Source organism: Apis florea, unplaced genomic scaffold, assembly GCF_048593485.1.
Source record: "Apis florea isolate Af1SG1 unplaced genomic scaffold, ASM4859348v1 contig_2291_pilon, whole genome shotgun sequence".
NCBI lineage: Eukaryota > Metazoa > Arthropoda > Insecta > Hymenoptera > Apidae > Apis > Apis florea.
The window spans coordinates 498,832-526,019 of NW_028256553.1; the positions used below are offsets into that span (position 1 = coordinate 498,832).

General features: G+C 27.2%; 1 protein-coding gene and 3 long non-coding RNA genes across 8 annotated transcripts in view; 2 read left to right on the forward strand and 2 right to left on the reverse strand.

The window, feature by feature from the left end:
- The window catches only part of kibra (WW and C2 domain containing protein kibra), a 42,411-nt gene that overhangs the window by 8,298 nt on the left and 6,925 nt on the right, over positions 1-27,188 (reverse strand). For 4 of the 5 annotated variants that reach the window (XM_086903258.1, XM_012495155.3, XM_086903257.1 and 1 more), the window contains exons 3-4: positions 22,259-22,368; positions 21,715-21,809 (exon numbers count right to left, since the gene is read on the reverse strand). In XM_086903258.1, the coding sequence (XP_086759384.1) occupies positions 21,715-21,809; positions 22,259-22,368 (205 nt within the window). Of the gene's footprint in view, positions 1-621; positions 1,162-21,714; positions 21,810-22,258; positions 22,369-27,188 lie in introns of those variants that run through there. The other variant, XM_012495165.3, reaches the window with a different exon arrangement.
- Positions 2,696-5,082, reverse strand: LOC147658280 (uncharacterized). Its single transcript, XR_015290719.1, has 4 exons — positions 4,959-5,082; positions 4,185-4,297; positions 3,693-4,095; positions 2,696-3,605 (listed from the first exon to the last, which is right to left on the reverse strand). It is a non-coding gene; the product is annotated as an uncharacterized LOC147658280 (long non-coding RNA).
- LOC116415578 (uncharacterized) lies at positions 5,115-7,492 on the forward strand. The gene is made up of 2 exons (XR_004226202.2): positions 5,115-5,737; positions 6,191-7,492. It is a non-coding gene; the product is annotated as an uncharacterized LOC116415578 (long non-coding RNA).
- On the forward strand, positions 14,222-19,474 carry LOC147658281 (uncharacterized). The gene is made up of 2 exons (XR_015290720.1): positions 14,222-14,561; positions 18,528-19,474. It is a non-coding gene; the product is annotated as an uncharacterized LOC147658281 (long non-coding RNA).

Here is a 27,188-nt window from a genome sequence, read left to right on the forward strand (position 1 = left end):
GAATTTGGAATAGCACGTCGTTTACATTTTCACGTCGATCACGCTTAGTCGAAATCCGATAGAAGCCACGCAACATCACGTACCAGCATTCTTTCGGTTTTCAGACAAGGAAATACCATTACACATGATTTATGTAGCGCTACGAGTGCCGAACGATCCCTTCATCACCTCAAATTCTTCCATAGTTGGTCGTCGTAAAACGAAATAAGAGGGAAATAAAATAACGTACGACGGAAAAAAAAAAAAAAATATTTTAAATTTACAGAATCCCGTGAAATTTTGCACTTTCCCCACTCTATTCTTAAATAAATTTTTCAAACAACTGCTTTGAACTACTTCTAATTATCATTCGACTTCGGAATGAAAAATCATTCAACGTCGACATGCGAATGGAAGCCAAGAAAACAAAAAGGAATGATTCGAAATTGAAACACGAGATTACAAAAAGATAGAGATATTTTCAACGACACGTTCGCAACGAAATATTAGATCCGATAAATACAAAAGAGAAAACACCGACAGAATCCGCGTTGATAATACACCATAGAAATTTCACTTCGACAGATTTAAAACGATTCGAATAATGCACAAGGCACAAAATAATCCTGGAAAAGTCCTTACATATTCACAGTAATAGTATGCAGTGGCGTCGGTATCTTCACGTCTATAGCATTGCTCCCAGTAAAACCTCTGTATCTGCTCGTCATTTTCATAATCGTTATGATAGCACATTCTCATTCGATATTGAGATACGACGTTCTCGTAAATTTGTTCCTGTTGATAAGGCTGCTTGCACGAACGTTGTTGTTCGGAATATTGTTGACGTTGATGTTGTTGTAACCGTTGATGCGCCTGTTGATGGTAATTGTTCACGTAGGTGCGGTATTGGTGCGCTGGTACGAGTACGCAGAGTGTGTACTGACGGTCCATGCCGGGTACACAGTAGACTAGGCACGATTCTTCTTCTTCTTCTTCTTCTCTTCTTCTTCTTCTTCTTCTTCTCCTTTTTCTTCCTCTTCTTCTTCGTTGTAGTCGTGATCGTTGTCGCTTCTTTCTTCTTCTATATACTTCTTCCTTTCCTTCTCCTTCTGGTCTCGGCGTCTTTCTCTTCTTCTTCTTCTTCTTCTTCTTCTTCTTCTCCTTCTTTTTCTTCTCCTTCTTCTTCTTCTAACCCGTCGAACGTCTATCTTCTCTTCTCTTCACCTCATCTTCGCGAAGGCCTTCTCGAGACTGGCCGGTTTACGGGGCCCGAAATTCCGATCCCCACCTCTGTGGGTCTCAATTTTTAAGGGATCCCACCTTTTTTCCTCCTTTTTGCCTTCTCTTCCTTCGTTTCTTGCACCACCCGGTCGATTCTCTCCTTCCCTTCTCGTTTCCATCCTGCTTTTACCTACCACCCTTCCCCCTACCATCCTATCCCACATCCTTTCTTTTTACTCTTCTATTTCTCTCTCTTTCTCTCTTGTTCGCTCGCTCCCTCTCTCCTTCTTCCGTTTAATCCTTCGATCTTTGCCTCTGTCTTGCTTGCTTACACACACTCGCGGACTCTATCTCTCTCAATCTTATATAGACCTTCTTTCCTCTTCTCTCTTTCCATCTACTCTTTCCATAGTATTTTCATTTATCTCGCTTCAACCACGGTGGCCTCAAGCGGTTCTTTCTTATCCGGTGTAAAAAGGCGGGCCTCATCCTGAGGCCTGGCAGGACCGTCGCAATCGAGCCCTTGCGCTGCCCCTTGCTCCCCACCCACCACTCGCTTTTCCTATTCTCCCTCTCTATCCAATACTGTCTCTAAATCCCTTCTTCGTCCTTCCTACCTTGCTTTTTTCCTTTCGGATATTATACATTTCACGTAAACATTTTCGTGAATCTAATTGATAGTAGAACGTACGTACGTACGTACGCTACGTTTTACTCGCGCATCATGAATATTTATGACATTACATGTTGAAATTTTGCTCCTCCTTTTTAACCTTCCCGCCACGTTTAATCTTCTTTGATTCTCGAATCGATGGAAATTCCATTGAAATGAATTTTTTTACTGGCCAAAGTTATCCTGACCTAAATTTCTCTAAAATGAAAAAACATTTTTTTTTTTACCCATCGACAGATATTTTGCATCAACAGGAACATCATGTCCGATGAAGAGGAACCATCAGAATACATCAGAATACATCAGAGTATTATTCGAGTCTATCCGTGGGGAGTGTAAATTTTTTTCAGCTCAACGATCATAATGGTATGCAGGGGCTCTATATGCAGGGCGCTGCGGGGCAAACGCACGATCCTGTTGCTGGCGGAGCCCAGCCTGTAAGGGACGACAGCAGGGACGGAGTAGGGGGTTTGTGAAATGGGAGGAGAGGGGAAGGAAGACCTGACGAGGTCACGGTACGACCCTGCTGAACGTGGTCCCATCTCGGACTCTCTGGTAGTAGAACCGACCTTGAGTCGCGCATTATGCCCCGTCCTTGTTGGAATTTCTGGGGCCACTACTGGCCCATCAGCCGTGTCTCTGATCATCTAAGAACAGGCCCGGTGGACCTTGGTATATGTCCCCTCTCCATCAAAAGGTCCGTTCTGTACCAGTAGTGATGGGACCAATTTCCCTTCCTTTGTATATCTTATCAATCTTTTTCTCCACTATTCTACTCTTTTAAAATATTAATCTAATATCTGATTGAATTATACACAAAAATTAATTAATAATTAAATATATTTTCCTCTATTTTTATTCGAAATTGTTTTCTACATAATACCATATATATTATTATATTGGCGATTTAAATGTTTGTATTAAATTAATTTATTTAACGCAAAAGTTACATTTAAAAAAAATATCTCGACACGATCCAATTCCATTTATTAGAAAATTTATATGTATATCTATATTATATTATATTATAGCGGATTGATATTCGTATTTTTTAAATAACTTCGATATAAAAATGAATAAACAGAATTTAGAAAATATTATATAATTTACAATCAAAGAGAAAATCGGAAGGATAAATTGTTTGGAAATGACAAGTACCGGATCGATTCCATCACTACAAAGCGGAGAATTTCATCCCACCAAGCGGACTTTACCTCCGTACACCACCTCACCACTCCAAAACCACCGAAGGATTCACGAGGCTCGGACTCCGCGCGCATATTTCTCGGTCCACACTATTATTGTCGGAGGCTCCACAGATGCTATCGAATACGAGCCGGTTCGCTCGCCTCGCGGAAAGAGCCTCTTATTTTTCCCCTCCTTCTCCTCCCATTCTCCTTCGCTCGTTCTCCACCTCCACGAGGCGAAGCTCTTCTTACTTCGATCCTTGCATCTCCCTAACGTATCTATCATTCCTTTTTTTCTCCATGTAAAAGATCGAAGCAAGTCGCTTCCTCCTCATCCTTCCTTACCACATCCCGAAATCTCTTCCGCTTTATCCGGCTTTTTATGCCACGCACAGCCGGTAGATATGTCCGTCGTGATGTCACGCGGCAATCTTATTTCGTTCCGAACAAATTCCAGTTAGAGAGTTAGACGGTCCATCAATCGATTGGAATGTCTCCCTTCTGACGTGTGTTATCGATCTATTATGAAGCTAAGCTATTGCTCCCTGTGAGAGAGTCATTTGTCATTCTACGAACAGAGGTCAACAGCCATTTATCATTAAATTTACCGATGTATGCATAGAAGTACCTACTTGTATACTTGTATTCTCTATAGCGATTATTTTTAGTATTATCTTATTTTTTTATTTTTTATCATTTTTTAATTTAAATATGTGTGTTTTTGATGAATGAATTCTTTTCTTTTTTCTTCTTTTTTATATCGAGCTTACAATGTTTGAGAAATATTTTAGTTTATTATATATTCTGTCCTTATTTCTTTATCGTACTTAATTTCTTCAAGTTGTTTTCAAAGTCTTGCTGGTTATTTTTGTTTATTAAGAATAAAATGGATAAAATGAGTTCAACTTCAATTTTTTTCAACATCTTTTTTACATATTTTCTAAGTTCTCATTTTGTAATTTTTTAGCATCCTGTATAGTATTGTGTATTTTTAAAATAGAATTTTCAATATAATCTATTTCATTTGTTGTGCATCTGAAAAATTCTAACGTATGATAAACAACAAAATAAAAATAAATGTATACTTATTTAAGAAAGTAGCAAAGAATGAAATAGCAACGTACGAAACACGAAATATGCAGTAATATTCAGTGTATCATTAAGGAATTCCTCTTCGAGAAATATTGGTAAGGAATGTCTGTATGGTAAAAGGAGATCTTCGACCATAAGGGTCAATCTGTAAAGGTCGTATGCATTTTAAAGAAAGATTCACCATTTACAATGATAACTTTTGTGAAACAACTTCAATTTAGTGCATAAAAAAAATTTTCTGATTCTCTGATTTTCAAATTGCAAAAATGAGTTTATCTCTTTTTCTATAATTATTAATATTGACATATAATAAATACTTCGAAAAATATATACAATATTTCCAAATGAATTTTTCATTCGGACATCACGAATCACAATATTTGTATTCTGAATTAACAAAATTTATCTAGAAATTTATTTATAAAATCCTATAATATTTGAAAGAATAAATATGTATATTTATTTTCATTTATTTAAAAAAAATCTCTTTCCTTTTATTCATAACAAACCTAATTTTAATAATATTCGTAACGAAAGAAAGATTTCAGAAAGTGTCACATGAAAAGGAGAACCTAACCTATCTTAATCTAATACACGTTAATAATTTATCGTTGCATATGCACAATGTGTTACGTAATATTTCGTTTAAAAATGTTTTATAGCTATTTTTATAGACATGTTATAACAAATTAATATGAATTCATTAATTTATATATTAAAATTACCATAAATGTAATTACATCTTTTCATCATGATCTTAAAATTAAATATTATAAAATAAAATAAAAAAATAAAAAAAACTTTACTTTGCAATCGAAAAATCACAATACCATTAAATTTCTATGGAAATTCATAATATAATATCATCAATATTATTACTGAAAAATTCAAAAACTTGATATTTACGGTTATTATTATTGTCACTGAGATAGTGATATTTGTTGGTATTACTGCATCACTAGGTTTTCCTGTTGCTGCGTGGTTGGGACGATGGTTGTGTGTAACAGAGTGCAAATAACGACGACCATGCGCGCGTGTAGTAGTGGTGAGATGGCGGAGGAGGAAGAGCGATTGGAATGCAGCCGAGTGAGGAATTCCGGCCCCTCCCGCATATTTATCTGAACGCTGCTCACCGGTCCGCGGGGCCCCGCTCCGAGCGAAGGGCCTCTTTTATAGTACGGCAACTACTCTTCGTCGCTCATACCAACGGAGAAACGAAAGAGGGATAGATAGCAGCAGCCGCACGAAGTATCGGGCCACTATGCGTACAGATCTCAGGAATGCCCACGGTGTTTTGTAATTGGGCGCATGCGTGGCATTTTCTCCTGAATACGCAACCGCGTTAAATTTCGAAGATAACGTTTTCTGGCCAATATTAACAACATGGATGCATGGACTGTTCTTTTCGAGAATTTTTTAAAATAATTTATGAAGTAAATTACTGAGAGTAGAATAACGTTTTCGATGTATTTTTAGAGATTTTAAAATGGAATGACATAGATAAATGATATGGACATATTCAATTCGAGGAAGTGGAATTTGTGATAATTTCTCCAAGGAAACGGTGTCTCCACAAATTTAACGAGTATGTTTCTTTTCTGGAAAAACTTTTCTAAATATATGTAATGATCGCTGTATTACATTTAATTTTGATTTTTTTTAATTGTATTTTTATTTGAAAATTAAAATAAGAATAATCTTTGAATTTTGGAAATACTCAGAATGGAATATTTATAAAATTGAATTCAACCTAAATTTTTTAAAATTTAATTTTAAAAAATAAATAAATAACTGTACAAAAAAAATGATTGGAATATTAGAGGATCTTTCTTTTTCTTTATATTTAATTTTTTAAATATGAAGATGAAATTTCATATTTAACGTTTGCTATAAAAATAATTATATCATATTTTATGATCATAAAAAATATTCACCTATACGTTTCACATTAAGAATTCTCAATTTATTTATTTATTTTATTTTTTTTTAATAAATTCACAAAAGAAGTCCGGTAATCAATAATTTAATTCAAATTTAGATATGGTAGCTAATATGGAGAGAAAAGAATCAGCAATAAGCAGACTGACGGAGAAAAGCATTTCTTCGGCCGGACAGCTGTTGCCGAACAAAGGCCGAAGGATACAAAAGAGGAATTTCTTGGGCCGCACGTGGCTCCCGAGAGAAAGAGAGAAGGGAAGGGAGAAGAAAAAGGAAGATTCACAGCTAATGCAAGGGACCGACTATATACACGTGACCTGCTGCACCCTTTCGGACATTCCTCCCCTTTCGTCAATTTCCTCTTTTCCTAATTTCAATCATCTTTCATTTCTCTTTTCTGATTATTTTTTTCTTCCTTTTTTTTTTATTAATCTCATAAATGAAACTGTAATTTGAAGAATTATCTAGCAGAAAAAAGTGAAAAAAATGCAAAATCTAATTATTCTTGTTTAATAGAATCTTCCTTGATAAAAACATAAATATTCATTTTCATTATTTGACGAAATGTAATTGTATTTATAAGCTTCAATCTCCAAGACTGTGAACCAACTTTCCACCCATAAAAAGTAGATTTATATATTTTACATCTGTTTCAAAGTTGTTTTATTTTAGATAACATTAGATATAGTCATTTTAATTATATTCCTACATTTAGAAGAATGTAATTTTCTAAAAAATTAATATTTAAATATTTATCAAATACGATCAAATGATTTTGATATATATCTGAGATATTTTCAATTTATATATATTTAATGTAATTTTATTTTTTGAATCAATTTTTTTTTTTCCTTTCTTTGATAATTCTCAATGAATTAGCATAATGACAAGCGTTAATAATGTATTTTCGGAATATTAAAAAGAATCATTGACTTAACGAATTCATAAATATGTATAAATGTCTAAATAAATATACACCCACGTGTATAATTTATTTATTTATCATATTATAAATTACAATATTAAATTATAATCTTGTACTTTAATGTAATTTTTTTCATTTCGATTTCGATATTATTTTTAAACCAGTAAATAGCTTGTTAATTAATTATATTATATATATTATATATTGTATAATATTGAACAATATTTTTATTTTAGATCAAATATAAAATTTAAATTCATAAGATTATTATCAACAATTAATGAATGTAATGAATCTTTATTATTTTAATTAAATATAATTCGATTTTAAAATATTAATATTTTTAATTGAAATGAAAATAAATGAAGATTCTGAAAATTCAATAAGATCAAAATTGAATAAGAATATATATAATGTATTTATATATTTTATAAATTTTACATATATTTAAAATAAACGAAAATAATATAACTGTAAGAATTTTAGAATTATTATTCTTTATGGATAAATTATGATTCATTGCATTCGCGAATACTCAACGACAAATAATGCGATTGGAATATGTAATACATTCTCATGAATTTTGAAATAATATGCGAATAAAAAATAAATAAAAATAAATTATTTTTAAATTATATTTTAACATTGTAGAGTTTTCGAAGCAAAGCAGAAAAGAACGAACAAAATTTTAGTCTTACAAAAATTTTCGAGTTACAGAAATTTGATTATATTTCTTGCTATAAAGGTTGAACTACTCAGAAATATGTAAGATCTTGAAATCTCCTAACATATAACACATAACATTAAGATAAATCTCTCCTTTGAGTCAAGATATCATTCTTTTAATGCTACTATACAATCAGCCACAATATTCATACATTATAAAATATATTAAATATAATACTAAAAAGAGAAAAAAAATAATTGCACATCTCTTTCTTTATCTTAAAATAAAAACACAATGGATTCAACGATAATTCATCAAACAATTAACACTCGAACAAATAATCAATTGCGTTATAATCATGAAGATATTCTTTGATTAAAAGAAGTGGCTCATCAAAGGATAAATCCATAAATCCAATCAAATCGTGCGAATTGGCGTGTGAAATAAGATTTATTTTTATATTTGGTAGATATCGCGATAATCAAATGATTGATACCGACGCGATCTCCGTTTCAAGCTATATTTATATGATTTCAATTGTATGCATCATGTACATATATTGCATATAATGAATTGAAAAAAATATTATGAAATATGTTTTGTAATGCTTGATTGATTTTAATAAATATTTTATAAAATTATTTTTCTTTCAACTATATATTATTTGAAATAAATAATATAAGAATTAAATGACAAAAAATATGTTCTTAGCAATATTATTATTTTTTATATAGAAATAATTTTCAATTTAGATTTATTATAATCATATAGCTATTTTATTTATCTCCATTTCCATTATTTATACTAATTCAAATACATGTCAATTTTATTATTTCATAATAATGAATATTAGTGATATTTTTTCCTCTATTTTTAACGAGTTTTTTAGTATATAAAATAAGAAAAAATGGAATAGACAACAATATTATGCATCTTGTTTGTTAGGTACATGTTTGTATATATTTTTATCGTATATTTATCTTTCTTTATATTTATTACATTTTCAACATTATTGTAATAAATATAATTTTTTTCGCACCCTTTTAAAAATGAAAAGATATACTATTAATAATTTATGCATGGTATATAAGTATTGTATGCAACGATTATTAAATTCCAATAAGTTTGTAAAAAGAAAGAATTTATCAAATAAATAAATCATAAATCATGTATAAATAATAAGAAGGAAAGTATATCTGTACAATGATATTTGACACCGTTACCTTATCATTAAAATATAAGAATTCTTCGTGGAGAAAGTTTGAATATATTTACTATTTGTTATAGTTGTGATACACTAAATGGTGAACATATAAAAATGTTACAAATATAATTTACAAATATATCGCATTCAAAATGTATTCAAATAAAAAAACGCGATATAATTGATATTATATATATATTATAGATTTTCTTTTTTTTTTTTGCAATAATTTTTTGTATAAAAATATTATTTAAATTATTACATGATCTAACTTATTTTTAATTCGTATGTAATACGAACAACACTGAAAAGTATATACAGCTTCTCAAAGTTATAGTCAATTTATATTTACTTTTAATCTGGCAAAAATAAAAAGATATAGAAGAACATCACTTAACCTGATATTTTATATAATAAGAAAGATATAAAATATATTAAAAATAATATTATAAAAAAAAATACATTATTTTATGTTATAAAAAAATACATGTAATTTAAAATCCATAATCTTCAAGAAGTTTTATTAAGAATAAAAGGTATTTTATGACTTGAGAGGGAGCATAATATACGTAATACATGCCATTTACGTCACCGAGGCCTAAAAATCTAATTATAAAATAGGAAAAAAACGCCATTACCGACGAAATCGGTGCAATCGAGACCGAACTGCACCGCTCTCTCTCGAGATAAGTTTTCTCGGAGAGCCGTTTTCCAACAGTTGCAGAAGGAATGTACACCAGGTGAAGCCTGCATGACGATCGGCCGCGTAAAGGTGCGTTCACATTCAGTAATCGGTCGGGTCGTGTCAGTTTGCGTTCCAACGATGCGCGCAACGCGATGGAACAAGCCTGCGCATACGCGCGTCTGACTACGGAGAGGGAAGTAAAAGGAGTGGGGAGCGAGAGAGCGGGTAGGCTGCGGTGGCGAACGAGCGATGCTGATATGAATGGAATGCGATGCCATTATCGTGGTGTATATACCGATAACTCGATGCCCCGTTCAGCGAACGAAGGTGCTTGTACGGACCAAGCAAAATCTCTTAACTTTCCAACAATCCTATCTTTTTGTATAAATGCATCTTCCATATGTTTTTTCTTTTTCGCGTTTTCGAATTTAACAGACTCGCGAAATTAAAATTTGAAAATCATACGATCGAAACTATCCTGAAACTATTTTATAAAATAAAAGAGGATACCAAAAAATATAATATAAAGCATATATAAAATATAATTATATTTAATATATGTCTATTAAATGTATAAAAAAGTATAGATTTTCTTTATTTTTGTATCAACTTTACTATCAATAGATTTTATACATGATTTAAATTTTTCTATCATTCATGCATTCCGGTCATTCATTCCACTTAATCATTCCACATATTCATTCGTGTTTGTCGCTTTCACCAACGTTTCAATGGGGCCATTGGACAGTTGTCCAGTGAATATAATCTACATAATCTTCAATATTGGCATCATACAGTCTTTCATCGTCAAATTTTTCCAAGTTTTGATTTTATTTCAATATTTTTTATTAATGTTTTAGAATGTTAATTCAAAGAAATATTTTCTCTGTCGTGTCATTTTAATTGTCACAATCAGTAATTTCAATTAGATTATGCAGTTCTAATATTATTTTAATTATATGTATATATATATATATATATATATATATATATATATCAATAGTTATATTCTAAAACAATGTTTTTATATATATATATATATATATATATATATATATATATATATTGTGGGAATATCTAAAATATATCTAAAATATAAAATTTTATAAATAAATTAAATTAAACAATTAAATCATATCATTGTTGCAACGAGATATAATATTTTGTTTATTTCTTTTTTGATTAATGTATGATTTGTTGAGTAAAATATGTTATATGAATTCGTCTTCTTAACTATATTTCTATTATGATGATCTGTGTTTATATTTCTTATATTGAATAGTTTTTTCCTTGTATTGAATTTCATCTTTTTATGCTCCTTCTCATTTGATATTGTATATATATATATATAATAGACATATAATAATGAAAATAATTGAATGTTAAATGAAAATAATGTTTTGTGTGCTTTCTAATATATATCTTATGTTATTAAAAAATTGTTTGGGTTCCTTTTCTTATAGTCCCATAATATTATTTTTATATTCATTTCTTCCATCACTTTATTTTATTTATTTGTATTTTTCTTTTTTTTTCCTTCTATTCTCACACCGAATATTAACTTTGTGAGTGATCAATAAATTCAATCTTAAGTAGAATTAATTTTTGCCAATAGCATCTGTAGCACTATTGAATTTTTAGTAAATATACGAACAATAAATTTTTGAAATCCATATTTACCTTTAAAATTATAAAAAAGAGAAAGAAAAGAAGAAAAAGGAAAAAAATAAGAGGAAAAAAAAGAATATATTGCAAATATTTGAAAAAAGAATACAGAATACATCCACATTTTTGTGTCGCCCTTCTAGGAAGAACAGCGTGGAGAAAAAGTTAGAAATCCTGACGAATGTATTCGGTATGCATATCACTTTACCGAGCTCTCCCTTTCGGAGAAATCGGCATCTGATGCTCGTGCATTCCCTTTGAATGAATGTCGAGCGTTATATTAAGATTTCAAAGAAATCAGCATATCACCGAAACAAACATGACCAGTTAAAAGCAGCCCTTAGGTCAATCCGTTACGCGATCGTAATAATGACTCGATATCCATTTCGGTAATTCTATAATTAATTGCGTTTTCCAATTATTATTATTATTATTTTATTTAATTTAATTTAAGTTTATTTTTTACTTTGTCAGCAAAAAAAAAAAATTCAAATCAACAGAATTTGAAAAAATATTATATTTTAACCTTGCAATAAAATAAAAATTTAAGAAAGCTCAATTTAATATGTTATTTTCTAAATTTACATAATAATTGAACTTGAATGCGAAAAAGAATAAAAAAAATTAGATATTTACCCTAAAGTATTTGAAAATAAATTTTCTTAGATTTTATTTTAATTATATATCAATATAATATAACAAAATAGTTAAAAAAATTTGAAAAGAATTTCATTTATAGTATAATAAATTTTTTTATATAGTTATAATAAATTTTTTTAATTTTTCCTGGCTTTCTTTTTTTAGTGATAAAATAAAGCTTCAAAAAAAAAAAGAAAGAAAATGAAAATATAAGTCAAAATTAAGAAATATTATTAAATTGCAGAATTAACAATTTCAATCACTGTCGACGAAGAAATGTAATATTCGTCGCGACAATAGCGAAATGGCGTTTTATATGAATATTTACAACTCGCCATGATTCATTGGAAATGATAAGAGACGATCTTGTAGATTTACGAAAAGTTCTTGCATTTCATCGTCTGTTTTCATAAATTAAAAAAATTCGACACATTCAACAATTTAGATAATATTTCGACAATAAAAAATATAACAACTGATCGAAGTACATTGTTATTGAAATTCCGAATAAATATTTTTTTTTTCATTTATAGAGGAAATACTTGCTTATAAATTAAATAATTTAAAAATATTTTTAAATGAGAAATGATAAAATATAGTTGATTAAATTCTAAATCCTTGAGAAATTGCGATAAGGGGGGAAATAGTTTTTTTTTTTAAAGAAACTACGATAACCAGTAGTCAAGATCGGAATCTGGAATACGTCATTTAGCTGTTAATTATCAAGCCACGATAACTTTCTGACAATCAACCTTCATGCATTCTTGTGTTGATAAGAGGCAATCATTTTGTGAGTCAAGCTCATTTCTATAGTCTAAAACACATACACATTTAAAGAAAAAAATGCAAGTTATCGAATGCAATGGCAACTCCATCAACTTTTGTATATATTTGATTAAAAATTACATTTTTTATAGAATAATAAAAAGTAAAATTTTATAAACATTTAAATATAATATTTAAGGTTAAATGTTATAGTTTTGATTGAAATTAACTTTATTAAAATGTTCGATTAAAGAAGTCAATATATTGCGAGCATTTGTAAATATAAAAAAAATAACAAAATTATAATAATATTGATAAATCGTAATCGATAAATTAACATAATTTAAGATAGAAATTTCTACAAATTGTTCAACTGTTATAACAATTTCAAAAGTTTTTTTATCTTTTATTTTGCCTTTTATTCTACAGTATTAACTAATCTCTAAATTTGATAAGTAACATCTTTAATTATGATAATTACAAGTACCAAGGCTGTTACTTCTTTCAGCTTTTTGTATGAAATGTGAAAAATTTCCGATATTAAAGTCACTTAATAACATTGTAGTTTGCTTAAATGACTTGATTAGATATCTCGCGACTATATTATTTTTAGAATCAATTCCGGAACATTTCAAACTTGTTTTTGTCATAGCATAATAAATTATCAAGAATAAAGGGAAAAAAATAAAAATGAAAATTCTTTTTGATTTTTTCTCGATTTTTTTTTCTGATTTGATAGTATAACATATATAGATGTTATAATATATAAAATTCTACAATTATTTCTATATTTTTTCAACGATTGTTTTTATATTTTATCACACAATTCGTATTATTCAATTTTATTAAAAAAAACTTTCATTTTATATTATAAATCTATAAAATCGATCTCAAATATGATTATTAGAATAAATGATGAGATTCAAAAAAAAAAAAATACAAGAAAAGAAAGGATAAGATAAAAGTAGAAACAAAGAAGAAAAAAAGAAGCGTGAAATTCCAACGAACGTCTAAAAATAATCAGTTACAAAAAGGAATAATAACGCATGTATATATGTATATCTGGTTGCCGAGTAAAAGCGTCGGCCTATTTATGTATCGCATGGTAAAGATGGAATTTCGATCTCTTCGCGTGGTAGTTAACATTGTTTGCCCCTGAAGAGAAGCTAAGGAATGTGAAAAGCTGCGTTGGCAAATGGCGAGCAACAACATCGTAATGCTGGTTGCTCTCCTTATTACTCCTTATGTTCTCTCTATTTTCTTCTATTTCGAAACTACGTCCGTATTTGAGAATATTATCCAAAATCTTTTGCTTGCTATTCTTTAAACAAAAAATAAATTGTTTTGTCTTTGTTTGTAGATAAATATACATTATGCAGCGAATTTGAACTTGGTGAATATATGTAATACATGTTTTGAAACAATGTATTATATAAAATATGGGAATATGTATTATATACATAATGGGAAAAAAGATAAAAATATGCGAGCCACATTGCTATATAACGATAATATTCTGTGTTTCTTGGTCATCCTATTTCTTTCGCGCGCAAAAGAGTAAACGGTATAGTCGATTTGCAGCACCACGGGGGCATCATCCAGAGTATCGAAGGACAGTAGCACATCCGCTCGTGCACACGATCGTACACCCTCGGGAGTCCTCGTAGCTCTTCGTGAATCCGTTCTTGGACCGCCTGGGGGCCCTACGAGCGTAACACCGGTAGCCACTACGCCAAAAGGGTCGCATTCGCGCGGGAACAGAGAGAAAAAAAGAGGAAGACAGAAGGATACAGACAGAGAGAGACAGAATGAAAGAAGCAGCCGAGGACGGAATATCCAGGGCCGAAGCCTGAGAGAAGATAGACTGTAGACTTGAGAGAACTGGCATCTTTTCTTCAAGATGCATTTAAATTTAGAAAAGGTATACATTTTATCGAGCGATCAATATTTTTTCCACACCAGATTATATTATTCATAATTTATTTTTCTTTCCTTCTATCATTCTACTAATGATATTCACAAGCTGAATGCATCAATTTTTTGGATTTATAACACATTTATTATTATCTAAATTTAATTGAAATTTTTATAGGCAATATAGAAATGATGAGGAATAAGGAACAAGAAAATATCTTGACATATAATTGCTAGTTAAAGATCCTAAAATCAAATCTCAAGGCAAATTCCTTCATATTTCTTCTACTTTTATTGAAAAAATACAACTTTTTATGTTTATATATATTGATTATAAATACTATTTTATATATTGTATTTTATAAATTTAAAATCATAATTATGTATATTGAATTTTTTAACAGAAATCTAAAGATCATTCAATCAGGAAATAATTCCATAAAAAGTTATATCTAAAAAACAATATTATTAAACAATTATTTTACAAACAATATAATTTAAAATAAAATAATCACACATGAATTCTAACAGCGAGCATGTCATGTAAATTGCGAAGTACCAAATAGCTTGAAAACTATGAAAACGACCGCTGACGATAAGTTAAGCCCATCACTAGCAATTCCTTTCGTCTTTGACTGTTTTTCTCTTTCTTACTATTCGTCGCTACCTTGCACACTGAGATTCAGCGAAATAAGAATATAACATTAGATGAACAGAGAGAGAACAGAGCGGGGGAGGAGAGAGGAAGTCACTGGCAGCGGCCACTATAGGAGCTACGGAGGGAAGGAGAGGAGGAAGAGTGAGGAGGGGGACAGGGTTCGAACGGACGGGAGACATTCCAATCTCTCGTGGCAAGCTTGCCTGCTTTGCTTCGTTCGCTTGTCTGCTTGCCCGTTTACCAAGATATCGTCGTCTTAAAGCCGACCCACGCTATATCGAATGGCATACAGCATCGTAACCATATAATCTCACGATACGATTATTAAAGTCGATTTTGAAGAGAAAAGTATTTCTTAAAAATCCAGTTTCAATATATAATATATATATATATATATCATATACATATACATCAAAATCATCCTCGAAGAGATTCGATGACATACGTTCGAACGGAACGATGTCCATGATAATAAAGGTTACGTAACGTCATTTTAATGTTATTCCACTTATAGATATTTTTATATTGAATTCGTTTCTTTAAAAGAAATTTTTAAACAAATTTAGAAATCTAATTTAAAAAAAATTGATCAGAATTTAGCTCTACTGACTATACCAATGACGATGTCAATGACTGCAAAACCGTTATGACGCATATATGCAGATGCAAAAGAATGTCCTTGGTGAAATACGTCTGTTATATATATATATGTAATAAGTATGTAGTATTTCGAGTGTAAAGGTATATGTATTTCGATATATGTACTTTCTTCGACAAGCACACTTGTGCTTGCATAACTAGATAGAGCCAATATTGCTTTGGAACATTAAACTGTTGGTATGTCTTAAATTAAGTCAGACATCGGCTAATTGTTCCTATTTACTAGGAATAATGATACTTTTTATTTCGTTTGCATAGACTAATGTGAACAAGAATGAATTGAGACTGGTCAGTGATAAGAATAGTCACGAGAAACCTATTGTCTATTAATTATAGAGTAAAACTCCTTATTTTTTTTAAAATGAACTTTTCAAATTCAACAAAGTTTCAAATTAACAGTTTTTATATATTATGAACTAATGTCGAATATTATTTCATATGTATATTATATATAATATCCGTTCTTCAGTTATATAAATCAATGAAAACAGAAACATAATGTATTAAATTAATACACTACATAATTTGAAAAATGAGATATATAATTGAATTCAATTACATGAACATAAATTCTTGATATATAAAAAAAAAAAAATGATGATTTTTCTTTAATTGATTGCAGATCTAATCCCAATTTTAATTTCTTCGTTTAAAATTATTTTTAATAAAAAACATTTGGTAAAAATAAAAAATTAAAGTTCTGTAAGTTATTGAATAAAATAAAATCAATGAAAATAATTATTTTTAAGTGATTTGCAACATCTCCAAAAATTTATTGATCAAACTTAATCTCGAAAATTTTAATCATTTGGAAATTCGAAACAATTCGAATAATATTTCTTTTGAAATTTTTACATTATTAATTTAGATTCACAAATTACCTTCTAATAATATCATCAATCGATTTTGTATCTGTAAGACGACAAGACGCGAAATGACGAGCGATACGAGAACTTAGCGAACAAAAATAAATAGCAATTAAAATTCTATTTGCACATTTTGCTACCTCGAGAATCATGAGACATTGTAGAAGAGGAAAGAAACCAGCAGAGCATGCCGAGAGCATGTGAAAAAATTAAGAAAAATATTGAACGCGATGAATCAACAGAGACAACGAAGAAAAGATGACTAATTTATATTATGCAATTTACATTCCAAATTTTGAAAATCCTTGATTTTTCACAATATGATTTTTTTCTCTTTTTTTAATTAATAATCAAATAAATTATGATTATTTAAATAAATTTATAATTTTAATTCATTCCACCGATAACTATTAATAATATTTAATGATATTAAGTTGTACGAATCTATTAATCTAAGGATTATTCATTTATTATAATTTATTTTCACATAAATTTTCATTATTCTCTTTTCTTCTTCTTTCCTTTTTTTTATTAACCTTTTAAAATTCAAACAAAATTTTTAGTTTTTAATTTGTATTTTTGTATTCTTATATGACATATTTTCTTTAAAATACATAAAAAATCTATACGATTCATTTTATTTTAAATCTACTCAACTAATTAATTAAATACCGTGAAGAAAACACTAACCCAGTTAGATTAATGAATTATTTAAAAAGATAAATTAGCGGAAGTATTACGGTATATCCTAGTTTTTTCTGTTGTCTATCTCGATTATGATTTTTTTATATATCTACATATGTAGAAAATCCAAGAATACATAAATACATAAATAATTTCTTCAAAAATATTTTATTTACTATATGGATATTTATAATTATTCTTAATTATTATATTATAATTATATATTAATATAAATATATTAAAACAAGATTCTATTTTAGTATTATTTTTATTATTATTTTTTGAATATTCATAGTGCCAATTAAAATAACAAAATAACATTTTACATTAATACTAACATTTATTTATAACTAATTTAACTCGATGAATTTTAAAATGAAAATTATAATAATTTATTTTAGAATAATTATAATAATTTTTTTTAGAAATTGAAGAATTTCAAATTTACTGTTGCAATTTAAAATTATTATTATTAATTATTATTAATAAATAATAGAGAAATATCACAAAATGTGATTTAATTGGTCTCTATTGGATCACAAATTAAAAAATACCGATCATCTAATCTTTCAATAAATAAATCACCACATTAATCTTCATCTTTGAATTTTTCTGTATGAAACTTTCGAAATTCCTAAAGATTACGTCATGTCGTGTCATCGATGTTCTTTAGTTTGTCACGGAATGTCACGGAAATTGTTTATTAAAATTGCGTCACATAATGAATCAAAAAAATTTATTTTATAATTTTAATTCATATGATATGAACTTGAATATGATATAAATTATTTTAACATCTTGTTATATACATATACTTTATATATGAAAAAAATACTAATTAATTGCAATTTTTTACTTTAATCAAAAAGTTAGCAACTCATTGTTGCAAATATAATACTTATGTAATTTTTAACAATAAATACAGTCAAATTTTTATATCCTTATAATTATATACAACTACAATTTTACTTATTTCCTTCAATTGCAAAATAAAAACATTAAAGAAACAAAATCTTCATCCACAATCAATGGTTTGTAACTACACTAAATAATTAGAGATACATATATATCAATGATTGACGAATGTTTTTTACGATTGTTGCAGGATAATAATCCAAAATGCGGCAGATGATCCATTACTCGAAAAAAACGCAGTTTCGTATGAAAATTATGACAAAGAGAAAGACATAAAATACAAAAGAAAATACGTGAAAACGCAATAGAAGAAGCAAAAGAAAGGACTATTTATCGGAATGCAAGCTATCGACCAAGCCAATTGCGTATACTTGTGATAGCATATTACTTACATGCAACGTGCGTATCTATCTACTTAACGCGTGAAATTTCCAAGGAAGGAAGCCTTATGACGAGTCCTCGTGAAACACGTGTCTCGACGATCGATTACCTTTTGCCCTGACACATGAATACGTGTCGTCGTGGCGGAACAACTACCGGAGAACGCGACAACTTCCGACCGGAAGTTCTTCGCGATTTCTCGACTCTTCAACATTTGAGCTACATTCTCTATGCAATTTATACTTTTATAATTATTGAAGAAATTAATTCTTCACGATATTATTTCTCTAGTTATTCTCTAGTTTTTATTTAATATTAAATTGAGCGAAAAATTATTTTCACTATTTGTGTATAAAATGATTATGAAAGAAAAATATTAGAAAAAATTTCTATAATAGATTTTAATAATAGAAAAAAAAGAATTTAAGGGACAACCTAATATTTATAAATATAATTTCAAAAAATAAATATAATTTTCTTCTATAATTTTAAATTTTTGATTGAAAATTAACAAAATTCATTATTTATTTGACGAGTTTTCATACGAGAATTTCGAATGAAAGAATTTTATTTTGCATATGTATCATGATTGATCTTTTTCACGTAGAATCTTTTCACGTTTCTCTTCCTAGTTACGTCATGTTTACATCATGAAATACTTTATATACGTATAAAAATATATGCATATTATGTACATATATTTCAATGAAAAAAAAAAAAAAAAAAAAAAAAAAGAAAAAGAAAAATAAGAGATAGCGAGACGAGTTATTCTTTAATCTGTGAGACGAATTCCTCTTGCTCCTCAAATTACGCTGTCACTTCGTCTCAGAAATCTTCAGACAATCTCGAAACTAGAATCAAGCCGCGAGCCAATCTCGAAAATCGACGATGACATCACGCGAACAGTATTTCGACCGAAATAAATATACCGTACATCGACATTCTCCCTCTTTCTGACCTGTTCCACGTGAAAAACCATCTTTCTTTTCTTTTCGCGACCTCGTGCAGAAAATTCATCTGCAAATATCATCTATATTATATATCTATAATATCAATGTTTTCCAAACGGCGAATTCGCGAAAAAGTCGTAAAATAGCTTTTGGAGGATCGTCGCAGTCTTATATACTTTTATTTGTAATTACTTATATAGAAAATTTTATAATTTTTATATAGTTGATAATATAAAAATACAAATAGAAATCTTTCATAATTTTTAAATCATTTTTATGATATTTTTATAATGTAAAAAATATTAAAGGTTCGTCACATATTAAAATTTCTGTACATTCTTGTCTATTAGATTTTTAATATTTCACTTTAATATACATTTCACTAATATTCTCTCGAACCTTGATTTATTCCTAAAAATAAATATGTATTATGAACCGCATATAATAATGTTTGTTCGAATGGAATCGCATCACTACTGCTCCACATTTATGCGGATAATGTAAACTGATCTTTGTGCGTTTCTTCCTAGCAATGCAAAAAATTTATTACTAAACTATAAATTTGTAGAATTGTAAAAAAGAAAGAATGACTTTTAAAAAACTTTATAAAAAAAGTTAACAAAAATAACTAGAAATTATCCTATCATCATAACTTATTTTATGAATATTTTATAAAAAAATATGAAAGAGAAGAAATGAATGAAATATAAATTGAAATTGGAAAAGAACTAGAAGTAGCTGCAAGACCAATATAAAATATTCGCAGTGGCAGCGAAAATTTTGCACATTTGGCATTTATGGAAATTCACGTTCCGCGAATAGGTTAAAATAAAATATTGCCAAAATGTGTTTCCTAAGATTTTTAAATAACTAATCCTTTTTTTAACTGATTACATATTTAATCTTATTCTCTTAAGATTTTTCACATTTTTTTCAAGATAAAAAATGGATTAACTTATTAGTCATTAATTACAGTAGTATAATAACAATCTACAAATTTCATAATCAAAAACTTATTTTTTGAATGACGTTCAAAACGTAAACTTGACATGACTCGAGAGGAAAAAATTATTTAATCCATAATCTAGCGACAGATATTAATACAAACAGACGAGAGGAAACAGTTAGTGACCGGAAGTAACATGATTTCTCACGAAATAACTTCCTGTGTAGAGATTCTACCGTCCCTCGTTTAAAAGTTTATCGTTCCCTCGTTATTCATAATCTCAACTAACAGAGGTTCATCGACATAAGAATTGAAGAGACAAAAAATGCAATAAATATTGCATTATTGAATGTTACTGTCTATTGTTAATTTTCCATCGTAATGAAAATTAATACATGAATAATTGAGAAATCTTTGCAATATATAAATGAATGGAAGTTAGAATTGTATACAAGTTTCAATATTCACAACTTTTAAAAAAAAATTAAGAAAATTTCAAATATATCAACGTAAACTTGTATCATATACATACATTACATATATTACATTATATTGATTAAAATGTAACAAGTGATCAATTATTTTTCAACTGTTCTATTTTTAGAATGGACAAGGACTAGTAAGGAATTTCTGTTTCATAACAGAAAAACATCTGGATTCAATTTCCACCGTTAAAAATATATATAATATTTTCTAATCTTTCTTAAGAAAAAACTTCTCAACTCTACATGCACATTTTTTATCCATAAATAAGCAGACGATATAATTATATAATTTGATCCTAAATGAAGAAGTTAATTCTACTTAAGTTTATTTTTTTACATAGTAGAGCTCAAAGTTAAACTAAATATCAATTCGAACAACATGTAATAATATCTCGAGCATTTCGATTTACAATATTGTTCTTCAAGAATGTATCAATTTTCCTAGAATATATATATTATTCGATAAAGTATCATATTTTACTATATGTATATGTACTTAATGATTTTAACTTAAACTATTATATTAAGAAGGAATTGACATTCCTGTTAAATATCCGTTTCCATAGACGATTCAGACGTATTTAAGAATGATTGAAAAAACTTTTCAAAACTTACCTCGAGTACATCCTGTGCCGTCTGAAGATATTCTCGAAGCATGGCCTCCTGAATGGCTCGCCATTCTTGCCTTGGATCTTCGAGTTGCGTCGTCTCTGAAATTTTTTTTATTTAATTATATAAAATGAAAGAAATAAAAGATTAAGAATATATCTTCCAATCCTCCAAAATGATAATTTTATACTTATAATTATTTCTTTTATGATATATATTTCATATGATAAGACTTTTTTGATTTAAGATTTATGAGAAACTAAAATAAATCTGCAAATATATATATATATATATATATTCTTGAGAATTGTTTTCAAAAATATACTTATTTTCAAATTTTTTACATATTGATAAATAAAAAATTATTTAATATAACATTTAAGAATAACAACGAATTTATATTATAAGTTAATTACATTATAAATACAATAATCGAATTATTATTTGATCATATAATGATCAAAAAAAATCTTTTTAAATATTCAAATCTAAAATTTTTAATATAATTTGGTGTAATTGAACAAAAAAATATTTTTGATATGATACTCACGATTGACATGATTAATATAATATGCACCCACGTGTTTGTCATAAGCTTCCTCCCATCCAAGTGGAAGTTCGTTTCCGATACAGTCTGCAAATGTTTGAGGTTTTGTAAATCTGAAATTAAAACAAAAAAAAAAAAAAAATCTTTAATTCACATTTAAAGGCATATTTTTTTTTTCAATTAACTATAAAAATATTCAACACGCGAGATCTCGTCATTATTAGAACTAGAAAAAAAAAATCTTATAATCATATAAAAAATAGCAGATTTTCATTCTTTTCCATTTCTATTATAAAACAAATATTTGCAAGAAAAATAAGTTAAATAAGAACAGTAAATATCTTGTACATTAATATCTATGCATATATGTAAGAAATACTGTATATATGTATGTATATTTTTATGAAATTAAATAAGTTTAATTAAACATAAACACTAATTTGCTTGTTTAGTAAAATTAAAAAAATTAAAAATATAATTATGTAGAATAAATATTTCATCATATTCATAATTCCAAAAATAATTGTTATAATCGACTTATATCACTAGGTTTATGATGTCAAAATTTTATTAAAGATTTAAATTATCATTAAAGTAAAGTCGCTCGAAATAATACAATAATACATAAAACATTTTCTGAAATCATATGAATTAAAAATAAGATTTAATTTTATTTAATATTTATCGAAAATTTTAATATTTGTAAATAAATAGATTATATTATTCGATTCTAATTTCTAAAATAAATCAATATGTACTTGATCCTAATTCAATTTCCGCATTTTTTTATCCAAATTTTGCAGGTAAATATATTTCTAAATTAAATTTATCTTAATACCATTATAACTTTTTAATTTATATTTAAATTTTTTCATCGTTGAAATATTTTTCACTTTTTTGAATCATTAAAATAATGACATATTTGTTTGTAATTTATATTATTAAATATATATATTTTTTACATTTATTGTGCATTGTATTTTTATATCGATAACGATTGTTTTCGTATTTTAATGGCAATGAGATCAAAGAATACCGACGAAACTATGGCGTAATCCTAAAAGATTTCCAAGATTCACAGAGGAATTCACCAAAATAAAAACTAGCCTTGATTCAAAAAGTTTAATATTGAAAAATCGTAAAATCGAGCCTGTAATTTTCCATATTATATACGTTGTTAAATTATCGATTTTATTTTTTAAATTTTTGCCTTGAAAATGGCTTTTCCTTTATTCTTCTTTCTTAATTAATTATTTTTGTTTCTATTCTGAAAATTCCCATCAATAATTACACAATGGCATTAATTAGGCAATTAATTAGATAAATAACAATGATTACTAAATATATTAAATAATAACAAATAAAAAATTACTTTGATCAAATACTGTCATATTTTCATATGTGTATGCGCAACAACGAGATTATATCTTGCATACAAAATAACCTGACCTCCAGAGGCCAGCGACCAACTCGAGTTTATCGTGTCGAAAGTGAAATGGAATCGGTAATCGGCACAAGAAGAATGCGAATACCAACAAGTACATATTACAATGCAAGAGAAAGAAAGAGAGATTGCATATGTTTGAATAATTTTTTTTTATCATCGAATTTTTTCTATCCTTCATTCAAAACTATCTATTACTTAATTTTTAATAATATAACTATTAATTCGTTTTTACTATATTTCTTTGCTAATACTTGTTAATAATTTCGTTGCCTTGAAATTTTATTTTTATCATATGCATATCTTCTATATTTAGTATCACGATAGCGTGTGAACAATGTCGTTCATTTCATATTAAATCATGTACATAGATATAATATATATTTAAGCATATGTATATACCTGTTATTAGCATAAAAATATTTAAAAATATCTAAAAATTGTACTACATTTAAATAATTATTTTTTTACAATAATTTTTAGATACAATTATTATAAAATTAATTTTTTAAAATTTCAAAGAGCATATTATTTTATCATTGAGAAATAACAATGGAAAATTTACAATATTAAAAAGATTTTATTAACAAATTGTTTTTTATTCTAAATTTTATACTTTGAAGATAATTATTATTTATAGTTTTAGCTTGTGATAAATTTTGTGATATACTGACACATGAAAAATCAAGATTTATTTCAATTAAATTTACTTCAAATTTAAAAATGTAATATACGAATTAAATAACAAATTAAATAATTCATGAATAATTATTAATTATTATATTCTTGCGTACAAAATACAAATATATGTGTATATAAAAATGATTTTTTTTATTCAACAACAATTTTCAACCTAAATATTACTTTTGCACACATATTCAATATAATTCTTATTCATCAATATAACACGTTAAGATAAATGTAAAAAAATAAATTGTACTATATATTTTTTTATTATTTTTATATACAAACATTTTTATTTTTATATGAATTGTGATCCTAAGTTATTTATTTACATTAAAATGAATTTGTAAATTTAGCTACTTATCTTTTCGATATATTTACTTACTGTCATTATATTAATTCAGTGTGACAAAATGAAACTAATAAAAAAAAAACAAGCTAAAATTTTTTCGAAACTTTCATTTTTGCTACTTATATTATTACAATATATTACAATATATCACAACAAGTAAAGTATTTAAATATTTAGAAAATTGTACATATATTAACGACAAGAAAATACTAAACGTCATCATAAATAATATAAAAGCTTTGAAAATATTAGTTGTCGATACAGAATTTCACTGACAATTCCTTAATTCCTTTTCCACCGCGTGATTCACGTTTTAATGTGCCCTTGGCCTTACCGCACCGTTGTCCTACAATACGAAGGAGGAAGGAGAAGGAGGGTCAAGAATGTACATCATGACGAAGAAATAACGTGAATAAGAGAGGAGGGGGTCAGTTGAAGGGGCAAGAGGAAAGGAGAAACGACATTGGAGACGGCGCAGTAGAAATGGCAACTTAAGAAGAAGGAAATTTAACTTTGAGATAAATCGAATGTTAAAAAATTGCACAAATGCAATAGATTCTATATCGATAAAGTTATGCTATATACATTACAACCTGCGAAGTGCAATGATAATAATAAAATCCTTTCTTACAAGTTTACGATTTTCTTTACGAAGTAAATCAGTAATAATAAATAGTTAGAAAGTTTGACATTGACAAAATTTATAAATATTTCAACATTAAAATTATTCTAAATAAATAAAATAGTATTATAAAAATAATTAAATGATAATTTTTTTATCTAAATAAAAGATGATAATTCATTTTTTCAAATATTATTCAATTCGTCATCTTATAATCATTTATATTATAGAAAAAATTATTAAAATTAATAAGTTACAATATTAAAACATGATATTTCGATATAACATGGAATTTATGAACTTATATAAGCTACTTTTATTCCAATATATAATATATCATAACAAAAAGAGAAAAATGCAATACAGATTTTATTTTTGTCATTGAAATATCTCTTCGTATAACAATAAATGTCCTTTTTTTGCATTGTTATAAAAAAACACAAAAAAATGAACACATCATCAATGACAATATGGTATTGTTATATCGAGACAATAAATATGTATATCGCTAATGTAACGCTACTCTATCAACATACCATTTGTTAGAAATTTCAAAGGCTGCGTTTATGATACATTCACCTGACTACTAATCTTCTACGAAGGAAGCTAAGAAGTGATGTTTACCAAGGGAAATTACAACAGAAGTCATGACAACGACAGGAAGCATAAAATAACTATTACTATCACGTCTGTTTCAATTATACTAGATGTATTGCAAACTCATGAAATAGAATGGCGAACTGATGAAAACATTATATTGCTATACATTGATTATTGAATTCGATTCTTCAATTCTTTTAAATAAAATCTATACGAAAAGGAAATAGAATATCTTATTTCAAAGTTAATAAGAGGAAAGAAAAAAAATACAATATTTTAATGTAATATTTTATATGTAAAAAGAATTGTGTATAACATATGATATATATGACATATATGATATATATATCTAAAATTAGTTTACTTTAGATCTTTTACATTAAATAATTTGAAGAATCAATTTATATAAAAAATTTTAAGCTTTCATTGAAAAAAAAAAATATAATTTCACATTTATGATAAAAAATAATAATATAATAAATTATATTGAAGTGCAAAGTTTTTTTCTAATTTTTCATACGATAAGAATTATAATCTCTATTTATTTATTAGATATATATAAGATATTACTTAATTTATTTATCAGTAACATTCAATTGCAGAAATCTTCCGCAATATACTATGTATATCAGATATTTTTAATTTACGATGATAATCAAATGAAAATCGAATTTGTTGCACGATAATAAAGATTTCTAATATAAAAGATAATTTACAATTTTATTATTGTTACAATATATTATTGTTATTATATATAACAAATTATACAAAAATTAAAAAGATTACATTTGTATTTCTTTAATCTTTTCTTTTATCTATGTCAAATATTCATTTTTCTAAATATTTTTTAGGAAAATAATTATGAAAGAATTATAATACACAAAAATATTTTATTTTTAATATTAATTAATCTTTTCATTTTATAATTCATCAATAATAAGAATTAAAAAATTGGGACTAGAATCGATAATTTATAAAATAGAGAATTCGAAATTTAATACCAATATAACTCAATTAAAATTCAAAGTTTAAAGTTTTGTATTTTATCGAACACAGAAAAAAAGGAGGAATGAAAAAAGATCTTTGTTAAATATTCCTTAATATTTGTTTCATTTCATTTAATTAAATTTCAGTTAAAAAATCAACGGAAAAAAAAAAACATTAAAAGAATTTGGAATACTTTGATATTATGATCCATGTTAAATTTAATTTTTCATTCTTATAATAGTTA